We start from the raw sequence: 16,094 nt of genomic DNA on the forward strand, positions 1-16,094 counted from the left end.
TTGGTTTTGAAAAGATATTCCCCACCACAACGTGTTGGAATGATAGTGAGACTGACATTGGTCAGTAGACATGTTGATCAATAGACATTTGTTTACTTTGTTTTGGAAGACCAATGCTTGTCAACCTTACTTGGGAGAGTGTTTCTAATCCGTGAGATACTGGCTCCAAAAATGTAGGTAATATATACAGTATGAGTGTTACAGCCTTGTTAGGCCTACAAACTCTAAATGGGTAATTACTGATTGTATTTTGCAAAGATGTCTAGAATTGTGAGATTATAAGGACCATAGATTAATATGTATGATTAATATACAAGCTGCGTGCTTAATGAGAGTTCCAGTTTAGTAGACCTTGTATTGTGAATTTGTACTTCCATGTACTGTTATGTACTGTCATGTACTATTCTCATGTCTTACTAAATAAACTACATCAATCAATCAATGTATACCGGTATATGGTATAGCACTTCAAATTACACTTTACATTTGAATTGGTTCAAATGGGAAATTATATGAAAATTATTTTTGCATGTTTTCAGTGTCCTGTCAAAACATTGTGTCTCTCTGTCAAAACATTGTTACCAGTAGCAATATGTCAGTACAATTATAGAAATAGTGAAGGTAAAGTAATCCAAAATGAATCTGAAGTGATAACTGAAGTGTTCTGGAAAATTACGTAGTATGGTCATGTCACACAAGTGGTCATCCCACTTATGAGACATCTTATTTTGCAATAGGAATTATTCACACATCACACATGAGTTGCTAAAAATGCAATATATTTTGTCACTTGTCACATGGCCTCAAAGTTGAATTACACTAACCTATTTCAGAACATCATTTATACTGATGTAGTCAAAGTATAGTGAACAAGCTCTATTAAACTGTTGTGGCACAAGGTCTCACCTTCCTGTCATTAATAGCTGAATACTACAACATCCTTTCAAAGACTCCAGCTATGGTGAAAAGGAGTCTTTGAAATAACTGCACATGAAAACTATGGTTCTCAGAATCAGAATCAGTTTTATTGTCACATCACAGGTTTACAAGGTAAAAAAGTGGGTGAAATTCTTTTTTGTACATCGTTCCCATCGCAACGTTAGTTTCCATAGAAAGAAGAGGGGGGGGGGAGAAGAAGAGGGTGGGGGGCAAGTGGGAAGGAGATCTCAAGGCATGTAGCTAATTTGTCTCACAAATAAGACAGACTGCTATTATTTGCCAATATTTGGTATCACAGTAGTTATGGATGGACACACACACACACACACACACACACACACACACACACACACACACACACACACACACACACACACACACACACACACCATCTGTGAGGAAGTGCACAGCAGGATATGGTTAACATATGGGCTCACAGATCAACAAATTGTCAACAGACAACACTATAAATCTACTGTCACCAGTATGGCTGACAGTTGCAAAGTAAGCAAAACAAATAATGTAACATTCCATGTAAGTGTCACAGCTTGCTTACGTTTTATACCCTTCACACATGTGAACAGTAATGCCACTTGTATGCAAATGACGAATCCGTATGAAAACTCAATAAATAGTTGGATTAATCAATTAATCAATCGGGGGGGGGGAAAGTAAAAAATAAAATACTTTTTTTTGTTTTATTAAATAATGGATTAGAACTGGGCTGGCCAATCAAGGGGGGCAACTGCCCCCCCCCCCCCCCCCCCCCCATAAAATCGCCACTGGTTATGCACCTAGGTGGTGACCTATGCAAGAGGCAACAAAACAACTGCTTATCACAAGTTCAAATTTTACCAATGACCTCACCAGTCACATGAGGGTATATTAATGCCCAGATGTGCTAACAAGTCCAAAAAACTGTAGCAGCAGACCAATGACCAACGTGTTTTCTTTCATGACTTCACTCTTCTCCATTTTGCTTGAGAACAAGGCTGAGGGAGGCTCTTATACATGATGTCCTTCTATAGAGACAGAGATCCATAGGGATGGGATCACGTGTCATCGAATCACATGTCGATGACGCCACGCATATGGGCGGGGTTTGGTTGGATAAACACGACCGTCCTCCAATGAGGAGCCGCCTGCTCTCTCCCTTTATAAACTTTGTGTCTCCCGACCTCAATCCAGAGAGCATTGTTTTTCTTCAGGACATCAAACAATAAGGTGAGTGTCCCAAACTAACCACATTGCTTGATTTCCTATAAATCACTTTATGATCGATCCATCCATATTAACGATCCATCCATTACGTCGAAGACTAATTTGAGATTTTTAATGTAGGCCTACTAAAGATTGTATTTATGTTTAAATGAATAAAAATGTCTATTTGTCTTAATAGTAGCCTAGTAGTGTGTAATTCTGCCGCATTTGCAACGCTATGCCAGCTGGTAACGTTATGCGGTTTTAACCATAGAGTTATTGGTTTTTTGATGTTCATTGTCGGAGTACAGTAGCCTGAATGAAGGCCATTACATACATTACATCACGTAACTGTACTGTATTTCACCAATAATAATGTGTTTAGCGGATCGGGACGTGGTGATCAGGAGCCATAGGGTATATTATTAGATAAATACATGGGCTTTTCTTTGGTTTCTTGGCTGTGTGTTTTGTTCTCGTCCTGGTGGCTTGGCTCTGAGCCGCAGTGGATCCCGTGACTTGTCGGGACAGACAAACAAAGCGGTGGTGTTGTTTTTTTCTGACCGATTTTGGTCAAGGTTCTATTCTCTGATGTGTTGAGATCTGTATCGTGGAAGCAAAAAAAAAAAAAAAGCATCCTACTGGTATGATATATGACCACTTTATAGGGATATGACGGTATATAACCTGTTAAGGGCGTATTTGTTGGAAGCACCGTTAATGGGCGATATACTGGGATACATTATAGCCCCTACGGAACCTCTCCCTCCGCTAAGTAGCTCCGAGATGAGGTCCCTCGTTGGTTCCTGCCGTTTGCGGTCGACATTGTCGCACATTTTCCAGTTTTACATATTTCTTACCCCTTTCTGCACATCGTATCCAAAAAGCAAAGCAATTGCGCCACTCTCTCAGATGTTTTAAGTTCAAGCGGAACATAACAGCTTCCAACGTGTTGAAGAAAGTATTTAATTTGCATCGGTTTTCATCCGGTTCCATAATATTTTGCATTAGAAGATGCAATTCAACATTTGACCAGTAGGGTAATCAGTAATGTTATCTCTACGGGCGCAACTCTTGCGCAATGTCTTAAAAACATGTAACCGGATGAAAACCGAGGCAAATTAAATACTTTCTTCAACTCGTTGGAAGCTGTTATGTTCCGCTAGAACTTAAAACATCTGAGAGAGTGGCGCAATTGCTTTGCTTTTTGGATACGATGTGCAGAAAGGGGTAAGAAACATGTAAAACTGGAAAATGTGCGACAATGTCGACCGCAAACGGCAGGAACCAACGAGGGACCTCATCTCGGAGCTACTTAGCGGAGGGAGAGGTTCCGTAGGGGCTAGGATACATTACTGCTGTCGGGGCTATTCAAAAATAGCAGATATACAAGCTCATAGCGCGGCACCGAGTGCCGCGCTATGAGCTTGTAGATCTGCTATTTTTGAAAAATCATGTTTGTTTTTTTGCGATTTTTTTTATTGTTAGGATTTAGAAAACATTTTTAAGAATCGCCTCAGGTCTTAATGGGTTAAAGGCTTTGTGTTGCTACCAAATGATCGGAACATTCATTCGCCACTTGTCTTGACCTGTGAATTTACTGAATTCTAACTTGTCCCCCCTCCTCCTCCCTTTCCTTCTGCAGTAGGTCGCCATGATCCTCCCAGTAGCGGTGTTGACATTATGCCTGAGTGCAGTCCTCTCGGCCCCAACACTAGACCCACAGCTGGACGAGCACTGGAACCTGTGGAAGAACTGGCACAGTAGAGCGTATCATGAGGTGAGCATTAACTACTGAAATCCTCTCAGTGTTTACTTGTAGTGTTTGCACTGTAAGTCCGAACACTAGTGTGTGTGTGTGTGTGTGTGTGTGTGGGTGTGGGTGGGGGACTGGTTGTGTTTGCAGTGATGGAAAAAGTACTGGCATGTTTTTCTTAAGAAAAAGTATCAATACTGCAATTTAGAAATACTCTGTTACGAGTAAAATTCCAGTATTCAAAATGCACTTGAGTAAAAGTACAAAAGTATTGGCATCAAAAGTAAAAGTACAAATTTTGCAGTTCAAAATGGATAAAAATATTTTGAAAGTAGCAGATCTACCCGAAATATATATATAGGGCTGAAGTGGTTAATGTATGGTTTGAGCTAATAATCTTAATCTGCAAAGTAACTAGTAACTAAAGCTGTCAAACATTGTAGTAAGTGAAAAGTACATTTTCCTCTGAGATGTAGTGGAGTAAAAGTATCAAAAATTGGAAATACTTAAGTTCAGTACTTGAGTAAATGTACTTAGTTACTTTACATGTGTGTGTGTGTGTGTGTGTGTGTGTGTGTGTGTGTGTGTGTGTGTTGTTTACCATCTGTATTAATACATATTTATTCATTATTATTTGTAGAAGGAAGAGGGCTGGAGGCGAATGGTGTGGGAGAAGAACTTGAGGAAGATCGAAATGCACAACCTGGATCATTCAATGGGCAAGCACACTTATCGTATGGGGATGAACCACTTTGGTGACATGGTAAGATGGTCATACAATGGCATCACAACTTTCATGCAAGTTCCACTGGGACATGGCCATGCGGAAAATGTTTATTTCTGATGCTGTAAGGTGATTTGGATGAAGGCCAGACAACTTGGAATGTGTTTTGAAGCGGTTGCCATTTGTTGACCTACATTTGTTGTTATTTCCACAGACACACGAGGAGTTCAGGCAGGTGATGAACGGCTTCAAGGGCAGACAACAGAGAAAGTTCGCCGGGTCCCTGTTCATGGAGCCCAACTTCCTTGAGGCCCCCCGTTCCGTGGACTGGAGGGAGAAGGGCTACGTCACCCCCGTCAAAGACCAGGTAATAATCTTTATCCGCCTGGTTCAACGTTTCTCATCGTAGTCTTTAAGGGTTACAACAGAGAGCCTGGCACAAGCTGTGGTAAACACGCATTTGACAGGCCTGAGTCATCATGGGGAAATGGTGTAACTCGATGATTCAAAAGTTTGGAGCAAAGTGACACATCTACCAGGGAGATGCCGGAACGGTGGGCTCAGTTTTGTCACGTGCAGATTATTGTAGGTGAATGACAAATATCTGTGTAACAAACAATGGCCATTGGAAGACTTCTTAATTATGGGGTGTAACAAAACAATACTACAACAACAACAACTCACCTGTGGTACAATATATTTATCCATGTGAAAATGAGACAGAAAACAATAAGTTAATAATTAACGGCAAGGGAACATTGTGGCAAATGTACTACTCTTGAAAGCAAAACGTGTCCTGCGTTCATTAGTAAATATTTAGCTTGAACTCTGGTGATACGGTGGCCCCGTGTGAGTTGTTTTTGTTATCTGCTTTCCCCACACACAAACACACACCCCTCCTCTGGGGTACAGTTTGTCCTTTCCAACCCCCACATAGACGCCATACATTAAGGCTTTCACGTGTAAACCGAAACCAGTCCAACCACTTGTCATTAGGGGGTGGAGACTGCAAACTGTACAGTCAGACAGACACTTAAAGGTAATGTAGATTGTAGACACTAGACAGTACAATGTCTAATAAGGAAATGGTCTTTCTCAAGTTGCTCTATCTCCACTAGGGTTGGCAACATTTCCCCCCAGCTATACGGGACAGGTCGGACCACCAACCCCTACCCCCCCCCCGACCGAACGACCAACGACGAACCGGGGGGTGGGGGGGTAGGCCTCTCACAATTGTTACATAATCATCTAATCGGAACTATTAGAGATAATCGCAAATTAATTATTTTGTCATAATCGCTTATGACGGTGAATCGTGTCATAATATGGGACTGTTGGGACTGTTGGCAATAATAATAAGTTGGCCTAATCTCCAAATTAGATTGATTTTTATTGATTGGTTGATTGATTAATTCTGTGTGAATCTTAAAAGATAGACCTGTGAAGTCTATATCTGATGTTTACATTTCATCCATTGTTAATCACATGATAGATTCATTTACCACATAAACCCTAAATACTTAGTTGACAGGGGTGCTCCAGGGCTCATATCTTCCCTCTGCTACACCATGTCTCTGCTGAAAATGGCAGATCTACATGCTCACAACACGGCAGTACAAGCTCACAACATGTCACAGCTTGTAGATCTGCTATGTTTGTCCAAAGTTTGCGCCCAGAATCGGTGTTCATGTGGTTAACGTGGAAAATGTTGTTGAGTTGTTGACAAAAAGATGAATATGTTGGGGATTGGTTCTTTGTAATGATGATTTTCTTCTTTTATTCCGCGGTTCATTGTTTACTATTTTCTTCATAATTGAAAAAAACAGTAGCAATGAAAAGGAATAATATTTGCCCTCCATTGTCTTTATACTTGGATGTGTGTTGAGTGTTATGTGAACACAGCTTTTCATCTTGCATTCCACCAGGGCCAGTGCGGTTCCTGCTGGGCATTCAGCACCACTGGGGCCCTTGAGGGCCAGATCTTCAGGAAGACGGGCACGCTGGTCTCGCTGAGTGAGCAGAACCTTGTGGACTGCTCCAGGCCTGAGGGTAACGAGGGCTGCAACGGCGGACTGATGGACCAGGCCTTCCAGTACGTCCAGGACAACCACGGCCTGGACTCTGAGGATTCCTACCCTTACACTGGAACGGTAGGGCTGTCACCATCATGAAAGTTACTTGACAATTACTTGCCGCACAAATAACTGCGATTAACGGATTAATTGTGTTTTTGGCATTGAACATTGGAACATATAAATAAAACAAGTAAAATTTCTGTTTGCCAATGCCCTTTAGGCTTTGTAAATGAAAGTTGCACAAGGCAGATATGACAAATATCTTAAATATACAAAGACATGACTGGCATATTTAATTACTGTATTGTAAAAACTGTACTGTATTTGTAAAAACAAAAAGAAAGACTTTTGCAGTGATTCTCTTCCTTAATACGTGCTCTGCTGTGACTGTTTTGATTCTAGTCGCCTGTTGTTCTAGTTTGTGTGACTTGTCGCTCATCCATCCGTTCACACTGTAATTCTCAGGATGACCAGCCATGCCACTACGATCCAAACTACAACTCCGCCAACGACACCGGCTTCGTGGACGTTCCCAGCGGCAAGGAACATGCTCTGATGAAGGCTGTGGCAGCTGTGGGGCCCGTGTCTGTAGCCATCGACGCCGGTCACGAATCCTTCCAGTTCTACCAGTCAGGTCAGTGTGGACGCAATAGATGACGGACAGGCTTGTAAAGCAGGTTCCCGGGCTTGAATACCAGTGCAACCAAATCTGTTTCTGTTATGCTCTATTTTTGATGGCCTGTTCATTGTTTGGTGGCTGTTTTTGCAGGGATCTACTATGAGAAGGAGTGTAGCAGTGAAGAGCTGGACCACGGTGTGCTGGTGGTCGGTTACGGCTTTGAGGGACAAGACGCAGACGGCAAGAAGTACTGGATCGTCAAGAACAGGTGAGTCAGGAGTTGTGTTTTAGCCTACCTTACATCCTGGAAGAATGCTATGTTCTTGTAGAGCAGCGATTCCTTTTTTAATTTCAAGGAATTAATGACATAACGTTTAGAAACATGTTTTTGACTGTATTTTCTACCTCTTTCAGCTGGAGCGAGAAGTGGGGAGACAAGGGTTTCATCCTAATGGCTAAAGACAGAAAGAACCACTGTGGAATTGCAACAGCCGCCAGCTATCCCCTAGTCTAGCGTCACACGCTGGTAAAGTTCATAGAGCTATTAGTGTTTTTAATGCAATGGTTTGGCAGGAGACGGCCATATCTGTATTTACAGCCTGAAGGAGACGTCTTTGAGAGCAAAACATTGTCAGAGCCCTCTGCAATGTTCTATGGAGAAACATAGATTTTAGGGAATCGATGCCATTGTGATTGGCTGATGTTTATGCCACTTTATTCATTTTAAGATTTGTTTTTTTTGCTCTTTGTAAATATGTGAATGCTACTGGTTAAGTGTTTTTCTTAACAGTTGGTTACGTGTTTTTCTCATGAGTTGCTTTTGCAACTGGCAAAGTGCTCTTTATTTTCTACTATGATCATTAAACTTGTTCAATGTATTGTTGTTTGGACTCAACATTTTTGCCTTTAATTATTTATTATGTTAATGTAAATGGTTATCATTTGATTCCCACTTTTTTCTGCGTCACAAAGTTGATATGTTATGGCCAGGACCTTTTGTGTCTGACAATAGTCCTACTAGTGTTTACAGGGCTTTGGTGACAAATTATCAACAGACAATAAGTCATTATTACACAAAGACTAGCATAGTCTATATGTTGATTTAAATGTTCAGGGCTGCAAAACGGAACAAGATCACCACAAAGCATGATTGTCAATACTTGATCATTGCAAATCTAAGACAAAAACAGAATGGTGTTTCATGACTTGCATGTACTCATTCAGCCATCTGTTTTTTATTTTTACTTTTTTTTTTTAGGATTAGTCAAGTACAATGGTGTGTATTCAAGATGTTAACGAATGGGATTATCAAGATTATGTAAAAGATGTAATCAGAAAATTAAATATAATTTAAAAGTTGTGCATATAGTTTATGGTAATAATGGCACGGGTATGTAAACATTTTTAAATCGTTGCTGTCGGGCATAAACCTTGTGTATCCATATTTCAACTTCGTAAATGAATGCCCTACTACATCAAGCAAGAGTGTCTCACAAAAATAGTGAAAATAGCCGATCTACAACCTGACAACGTGCCACGATTGTAAGCTTGTATATTGGCTATTTTCACTATTTTATATCTTTAAAAAAAAATACATAAAAAAAAACGGTTTTGGACACCCAAAAGTGACGAAATATATATTTCAATATAGTTTCAAAAGCTGTGCATATATAAAATGTATGTTTATAAACTTCATATTTCTACCAACTGCCTAGTATGCATCATTACACCTTTGTGCTCTGTTCACCAGGTTTGGGTGAACAGAAGATTTAAGATACTACTTTTAAAATATGACTAGTACTTAGGTACTTGTCTACAAGATAAGGTTAGATATGTTGTGTCTGTGTGTAGCCCTCTTTCACTGACCCAGTTTCAGTCACAATAATATGACACCATGTACTTGTTTATCGTGTCCAGGTCCTATTCGGGTGTGTATGTGTGTAACATATGTTGTTTATGTTCTATATATACACTTCACCTTTGAGTTCAGGCCAACTGACAGGGCTAGTCGTAAGCAGCGGGTGTTGTGCAATCTGGCAAAGGGGAAGGTGCAGATGAGACAGTGAATTAGAGGCAGAGACAAAGCGATTGACTTCATAAGATGCACTTGGGTCAAAAGTAATTAAATTCTGGTGACTCTGCATTCTTGACTGACCCAAACAAACAAGTGCAGAGTGAGACACGCCTTTGTGCTCCAGTGCCAGAGACTGAGCTAGTTGAAGTCTAAAGACTTTGCCCTGTTGGCAACAAAGGACGTGGACAATTAATCCCCACAAGGGAAAAGGCTCACATGGCCATTAGTGTTTTATCTGCTTATCCCACAGAAAAACAACTTTCACTTTCCACAGCACAAAATGGTATTCACCAGTTACGATTCACCTCTGGGTTGAGAAATGATTAACTAGGTAAATATTTGTCTGACTCGATTTCGTAGTATAAAATTATGTCAACATAATTTTAACATCAGACTTAGGTTAGGTTTTAAACGGTAGGAAACAATATGGTCAATCAATAATCAATATTTACATGAGATATATATGTTTTTGTATCAAATCTTGACCAAGATGGGAAAGAAACAGCAACAATATGTTCAATGTAGCTTAAAGAATATTGCAATGACTGCAAAAGTATTTGTATTTTGAACCTGTTTACAGCACTCTAAATCTATTGGATTTGAATTTCAACATTTATTTTCCCTCCTGAAACTTCAAATCAATATCACAACTGCATTGGTGGAAGTCTAAAGGTTAAATGAACAGACTTGGGACCAAAATGTTGCTAAGAACCAGTTGGGAAAATTAGCCCAGGGAAAGTAGGATGCCACATGCTCTCTCGGTGACCAGGCGTCCCGAATTTTCAATCTGGGTGTCTCAAGTCCCAACAAATATCTCTAAAACTCTCAATTGTCCCGGTTTTCACCACAGTTAAAATAACACTTGTTTTGGGTGCTTACATACAGTAGGTGATTATGATTATCATGCCATGTTCTGTTGAAAGCCACTAGGAGTGCTAAATGCTAAAAAATAATTTCCCCACATCTTGATGAAAACACCAGGTGAAAATAATAATTCACACAATGTCAATCTATCTCCTCCACTTCAATAACTATCATTGCAGAGGTGCCATTGAGCAAAGCAGTAACTCCATAACAGCTCCAGTGGACCAACTTAGTGGCCACTTATAGTTGAAGTTTTTCTGTTATGGAGGTCAGTGAATGGTGACTGTAGCACAGTAGCCCTGCCCGAAGACCAGATAGCTCCTTTGGTCAAGGGCAATTGCCCTTGACTGGATTTGGGTGGTAAATGTTTGGTCTCCAATGTAGGTAAGATGGGGTTGAATCTATAACATAAGGCAGAATATTTTGACATGACATCAATTCTATATGAATGTTGACAGAGACCATAGCAAATGTCATGATGAACCAATTGATTTCCCCTCATCATAAGATAAAGTAATACTTGATTTAAAAAAGAGAATTAAAATGTTGCAAGACTTTCAAAAAGCATTTTCATTCAAAGAATCATAAAAGGCATTTCTTATTCTTTTATTGTAAAACAGATTTTAGGGGACTGTAAATTGTGGTACGTAAAAACGCCATTCTAGTTCTTTTTATCGCGGACATATGTGACACCGACTGAGGGGTTGCATCAGCTGTCTGACAAAAAAAAAGAGAAGAAGAAAAAATAATGGCCAAAGTGATTACGGGTGCTTCTTGACAAAAGACAGGTATTCGTTGACGTCTTCGGGCGAGCCCACCACGAAGGGCACCCGTTGGTGCAGGGCCTCTGGCTGGACGTCCAGTATCCTCTGGGTGCCGGTCGTGGCCGCGCCGCCTGCCTGCTCGATGAGGAACGCAATGGGGTTGCACTCGTACAACAGACGAAGCTGTGGGGTAAGAAAAGAGGTTAACATTTTTGCCACATTAATCCCGGCGTCCATATTTCATGTAATTATAGGCGAGACTTCTCAAAAGTTTTCAAAAATGTTCACAGATAACGAAAAGAGACGATCTACAAGCTCACAACGTGATACCGTTGTACGACTAAGTATAAAATAGGTGTCTTATCAATACCTGAGAACACAAATAACTCAGTCACTCCCCAAAGACAGAACGCAGTGAACTTAGGCTTGAGCCTATCATTAAGAAGTTGCTCCACAAACAGTCATTAGGGGACTGATTCTAAAACCGTTATCTATTCAGAAGCAGAAACATGTCTGTACTCTCCTGACCTTCCACTCCTAGAATATCTCCAGAACTTAGTTGATTTCGTAATGCTCTGGTTTATAAAGATATAGAGAAAGGTTATTGTGGTTCAATGGCAATGAGAAAACTGCGGCACAGCGTCTGGAAAATGTTCATATTTGCTTATCCTCACACCACAAATCAGAAGTTGAAAATAATATTCATTCGAATTTGAACTATGCATTTACAGCTGTGGCTGTGATGCTGGGTGCGTGAAAAGGTGAAAGATTGTTGCTTATCTTTATGTTGCTGCCTCTGACCAGGACTTACAGAAAAAGGAAAAAAACCTTGCCTTGTACCGTGTGCACGCAGTATTCTAATAAATGTAAAAGGTACCCAGAAAAGTGCTCTATCAGTTTGACGTACTGTATTATTCAGTTTTATTTTTTGTTTAAATATTTCTGATGAAATGTGCCACCAAGTTTTAAGTTGACTTCAGATTTGGCAGGAAGCCAGTGACTTTACGCCTTCATTTCCCCTCAAGGAATATTATCATATCGCATAATCCCATGCTACAGTTTAGCTACATTAGAACATCATAAATATGCACTCCTGTTGGACAAATACCTTGTATCTCTAGTTTGAATCTTTCCCACTATACTCCTTTATAAACACAATGTTCGCATTGTCACCCCAGAAAAGGGACACTAGGGTTGTTTTTTTGACAGTAGTTTGCACAGCGGTGTGTGTCACTACCTTTCCCTTGGGACTCTTCTCATTGGCAGGGTACATGAAGATTCCTCCATAGGCGATGGTTCGGTGAATATCTGAGACCATGGAGCCCACATACCTGGCACCATACGGGGAACCGCCATCCTACATGGGGTGAGGAGAAACATTATTCACATACAGAATCCAATACATAACATGATGAGATCAGTGACATGTTTATTTTCTGTTCTCTTGTTTGATCTCCTTTCCCCCTCCCCCCCCCCCCCCCTCTTCTTCTTCTTTCCTTTCTTTTTTTCTATGGAATTAACGCTACGATGGGAACTATGCACGAAAACGAATTTCATCCACTTTTTTTTACTTCTGTAAACCTGTGATGTGACAATAAAGCTGATTCAGTGCTGTGAGAGAGGCCTGATGTGACAGGGCCTGACATCCATACACAATTTTACTTATAATCGCAACAGGCTTTTTCTTTTCTCCCTGGGAAGTAGGCTAATGATTACATAATAATCAGTTTAATGTAAAATCTGATATTTGGAAATCGATGAGATGTTTTCTAAATTATATAAGCAACACAATAAACCCTAAAAAATAAAGCTTACATTTTAGGGACCTGGATATTGGATAGGGGGCACTGGCCCAAAAAAGGTTGAGAAACAATTGTATAGACGCTAGGCCTGACCTCGAATAGTCGAATAGTCGACTAATTAGTCGAGGGGTGTCTGAGTCGACTGCCAATCTCTTAGTCGAATTATAAAATTAAAATAATTAAATTATTCGACTGAGAGATTGGCCTAGTTTTTTATATTAATTAACTAATAGTAAGCCAAAAATAGGATATACATCATGATTTATTGGGAGAAACCAATAGTATATGTTAAATCAGACACTAAGCACCCCTACAGCCCAAATGGAATGTTCCTCTATTGCATAACATATTTTTTGCATGATTTGACTGAGAGATTGGCAGTCGAATCATGTCCTTAGTCGACTGCCAGTCGACTATTGGCAATTAGTCGCCAATCAGATTCGACTATACAAATCCTTAGTCGGGGACAGGACTAATAGACGCTCAACAAAGCCGGATGGTGGGCAGCTACTTTACCACTGTGCCCCCCCCCCCCCGCCCCCCCGGACATTTGACATGTTTAAATCATTTGTTTAACCGTTTTCAACCGTGCATCCCTGTTTGGGCAGGTCATTACAGGTCGATCTTACAAAATTAAAAGCCTTCTAGAGCTCAGCTCACGCTATGTATTTTACAAGAGAGGATAATCCCAACCCAGTCAAGGCCAACTCGTGATCGCTCCATTTTACATAGCTTGTGTGATAATTACTCAGCAAATGAGTACTTCTCTTAAATGACTAATAACAGAACCTTGACTATTACGCAGAGAATATTGGCATTTTTACTGACGTTTGAAATGATGAGCAGGCCTGTCAGAATGATTACATAATCACCTGATCACAGTTATTTGAGCTAATGCTGATTATTTATGCAGAATGGTTTCCATTCATCTGTGTACCGTTGGATGAAATGAACAGAAATGACAGATTTCTATCATTAATTCCAGGTCGTTGTCCACACTCTTTAAGCCATTTTCAAATGGGGAAAAATGTTAATACATTTTAAAAAATACATTTCGAAAATAGCAGATCTAGAAGCTCACATCACATCGTGATACAACACATGAGCTTGAAGAGCGGCCGTAGCTTAGTAGTTAGAGAGGCCGTCTGGTAAGCAGATAGTCACCGGTTCGCCTCCCAACCCTGATCTATGTGTCGAGGTATTCCTGAGCAAGGCACTCAACCCTAAGAGCTCCCCTTACTTATTTACCACCTGAGCAAACATCAGATGTGAAGCTGAAACTCGTCTCCCCTTCTTGTAGAGTAGACCACAAATATAGGGCTTCAATAGTTAAAAGGAGAAACACTGAGCCTATTCTGAGCCTATTTTATATGCCATAGAGCGATGGTGTCGCTTGCCAAAATGGAACTGATCTTCAAGATAAGATAAATGATATCAGTTATTTTCAGCAAGCAACAATGTTGTGTGATGGGGTATAAATTAAGCTTATACAGTAGCTGCCTGTGCTGCAACCATGTGCGTTTTGTATTCTTTCATTCGTATGACTATCCAAATGGTTTTATACAGTATATTCTCTGTGAGGTTTTGCACGGAGATCCCATGAAGCAAGTTTTCCTGCACATGAAAGCTGCGATAACAAATCATGCTTGACTTGACTGAGATGATCACTCTATAAAACCAACCAACCCTTACATATAAGATACCAGTGATTTTAACCTAGAATGAATTAGATTTATTTTTAGAGCACACAAACTAAATGGGATGTTTTCAGCAGGGAAAGCCCTCAATGAAGCAATGAATTGCAACGGTCCCTTGTTGGATATTTAGATGGTAACAGCTCTGTTATGACCTTTAATTGAGGTAAAGAAACACAGCACAACAGCAGATCAATGTTCCCATGCAACAGGAGAGACAATAAGCTGGTATAATGAATGGGGCCTGCCTTTTTTACGTAAGTATAACTAAACTGGGCTGTTGAGAAGCTTATGTGGCAGCCAGTGAACAGTCACAATAAGAAAAGGCCCATTTTAGAAGCATTTCAGCTTGTGGAAAGCGTACTTGTACATACAATGTCTTTGGAATTCATGCATTTCTCTGGCCTTGTGGCTTTTCCAGTGCTACGGTCTTTTACAGTACAGTCCCCCCAGAGAGCACTTGAGCCTTTGTGAAAGGAGATATGTTTCGGGTACAAGTAGAGGATCAGCAAGTATAGCAGGTTGACCTGAGCTCTACCTATTATTCAGAGTCAGACTGCTACAATATGATGCAGAGTCATGTGCTTGCTGAGTCACATCCTACACCGTACTGGTATGTGTGTGTGTGTGTGTGTGTGTGTGTGTGTGTGTGTGTGTGTGTGTGTGTGTGTGTGTGTGTGTGTGTGTGTGTGTGTGTGTGGCTTTTAGTTTCTTTCCCTGTAGTAATTCCTGACACTACCCTCCCCCGCTCTTTGAGACTCAGCAGGACAACAACAAAAAACACAAAGTAGAGAAGCCAAAGAAAAGTTTAACAAAGCATTTGTGGTTAGAAAGAAGCCTGGTGGTTCTGTCAGCGGCCTTCTCCTGTAGCATGTGGCTGCAGCTATCAATTATCTTCTTAGTGATTATTCTATTGATTACTTTGTCGATTAAACAAATAAAGGAGAAGCGGGATAATTTTGTCTTTTATATCAACAAATCAACGCAAAACGTTTCAAATGATTTTTATAATCAAATTAATCGATTAGTCTGATTAACCACTTAAGCCCTATTTTATATTTCGCTGTACAACAGTGTGACGTACAAATAGTTTTAAAAAAAGAACAGATTTACAAAGCTTGTAGATGTCCTATTTTAGCTATTTTTGCAAATAGATAACTTTATTAAAATCAGTTATTTTGTATTATCTATCTTAATTATCTATTTGAAGTCACACACTGAATGCAAGGCAGATGCTATCCGCTATGTGGCTGATTCAGCTGTCACACATACACAAGCTAACCTGTGTATAGTAGAAACTGCCTACTGTACCTCGATATGCATAATACAAACCTGTGGTGTTTGCTCAAAATACTGAACGGATGCTCGATATCCTTTTGACGTTATTATACTTGCTGTACTGTTTGCAAGTATTAATTAAATCAAGTCAATCAATCACAATTTCACAAAAAGTGAGTTGAATAGAAACAAATAAATGAAAAATAGAAGCTATTATATCACACAGTGGAATAAAGCTCCTTTCGTGCCTACAGCATCTCTGTTGGTCTTCATGACTTATTTTGTTTTTTAACCTTTTTATAAAC

The 16,094-nt window shown here is 40.1% G+C and overlaps 2 protein-coding genes across 3 annotated transcripts in view; one reads left to right on the forward strand and one right to left on the reverse strand.

The window, feature by feature from the left end:
- Positions 1-2,061: 2,061 nt before the first annotated feature.
- On the forward strand, positions 2,062-8,191 carry ctsla (cathepsin La). The gene is made up of 8 exons (XM_080432985.1): positions 2,062-2,163; positions 3,785-3,919; positions 4,536-4,658; positions 4,834-4,986; positions 6,545-6,769; positions 7,160-7,328; positions 7,464-7,581; positions 7,728-8,191. The coding sequence occupies exons 2-8, from the start codon at positions 3,794-3,796 to the stop codon at positions 7,825-7,827; spliced, it is 1,014 nt and encodes a 337-aa protein (XP_080289111.1). The 5' UTR covers positions 2,062-2,163; positions 3,785-3,793; the 3' UTR covers positions 7,828-8,191.
- Positions 8,192-10,841: 2,650 nt separating this feature from the next.
- Positions 10,842-16,094, reverse strand: part of fbp2 (fructose-1,6-bisphosphatase 2) — a 19,001-nt gene continuing 13,748 nt past the window's right edge. For both annotated transcript variants that reach the window (XM_080434159.1, XM_080434158.1), the window contains 2 exons: positions 12,253-12,372; positions 10,842-11,198 (listed from right to left, as the gene is read on the reverse strand). In XM_080434159.1, the coding sequence (XP_080290285.1) occupies positions 11,013-11,198; positions 12,253-12,372 (306 nt within the window). In that variant the 3' untranslated portion in view covers positions 10,842-11,012. The remainder of the gene's footprint in view (positions 11,199-12,252; positions 12,373-16,094) is intronic.

Source organism: Gymnoscopelus braueri (assembly GCF_963280865.1).
Source record: "Gymnoscopelus braueri genome assembly, chromosome: 7".
NCBI lineage: Eukaryota > Metazoa > Chordata > Actinopteri > Myctophiformes > Myctophidae > Gymnoscopelus > Gymnoscopelus braueri.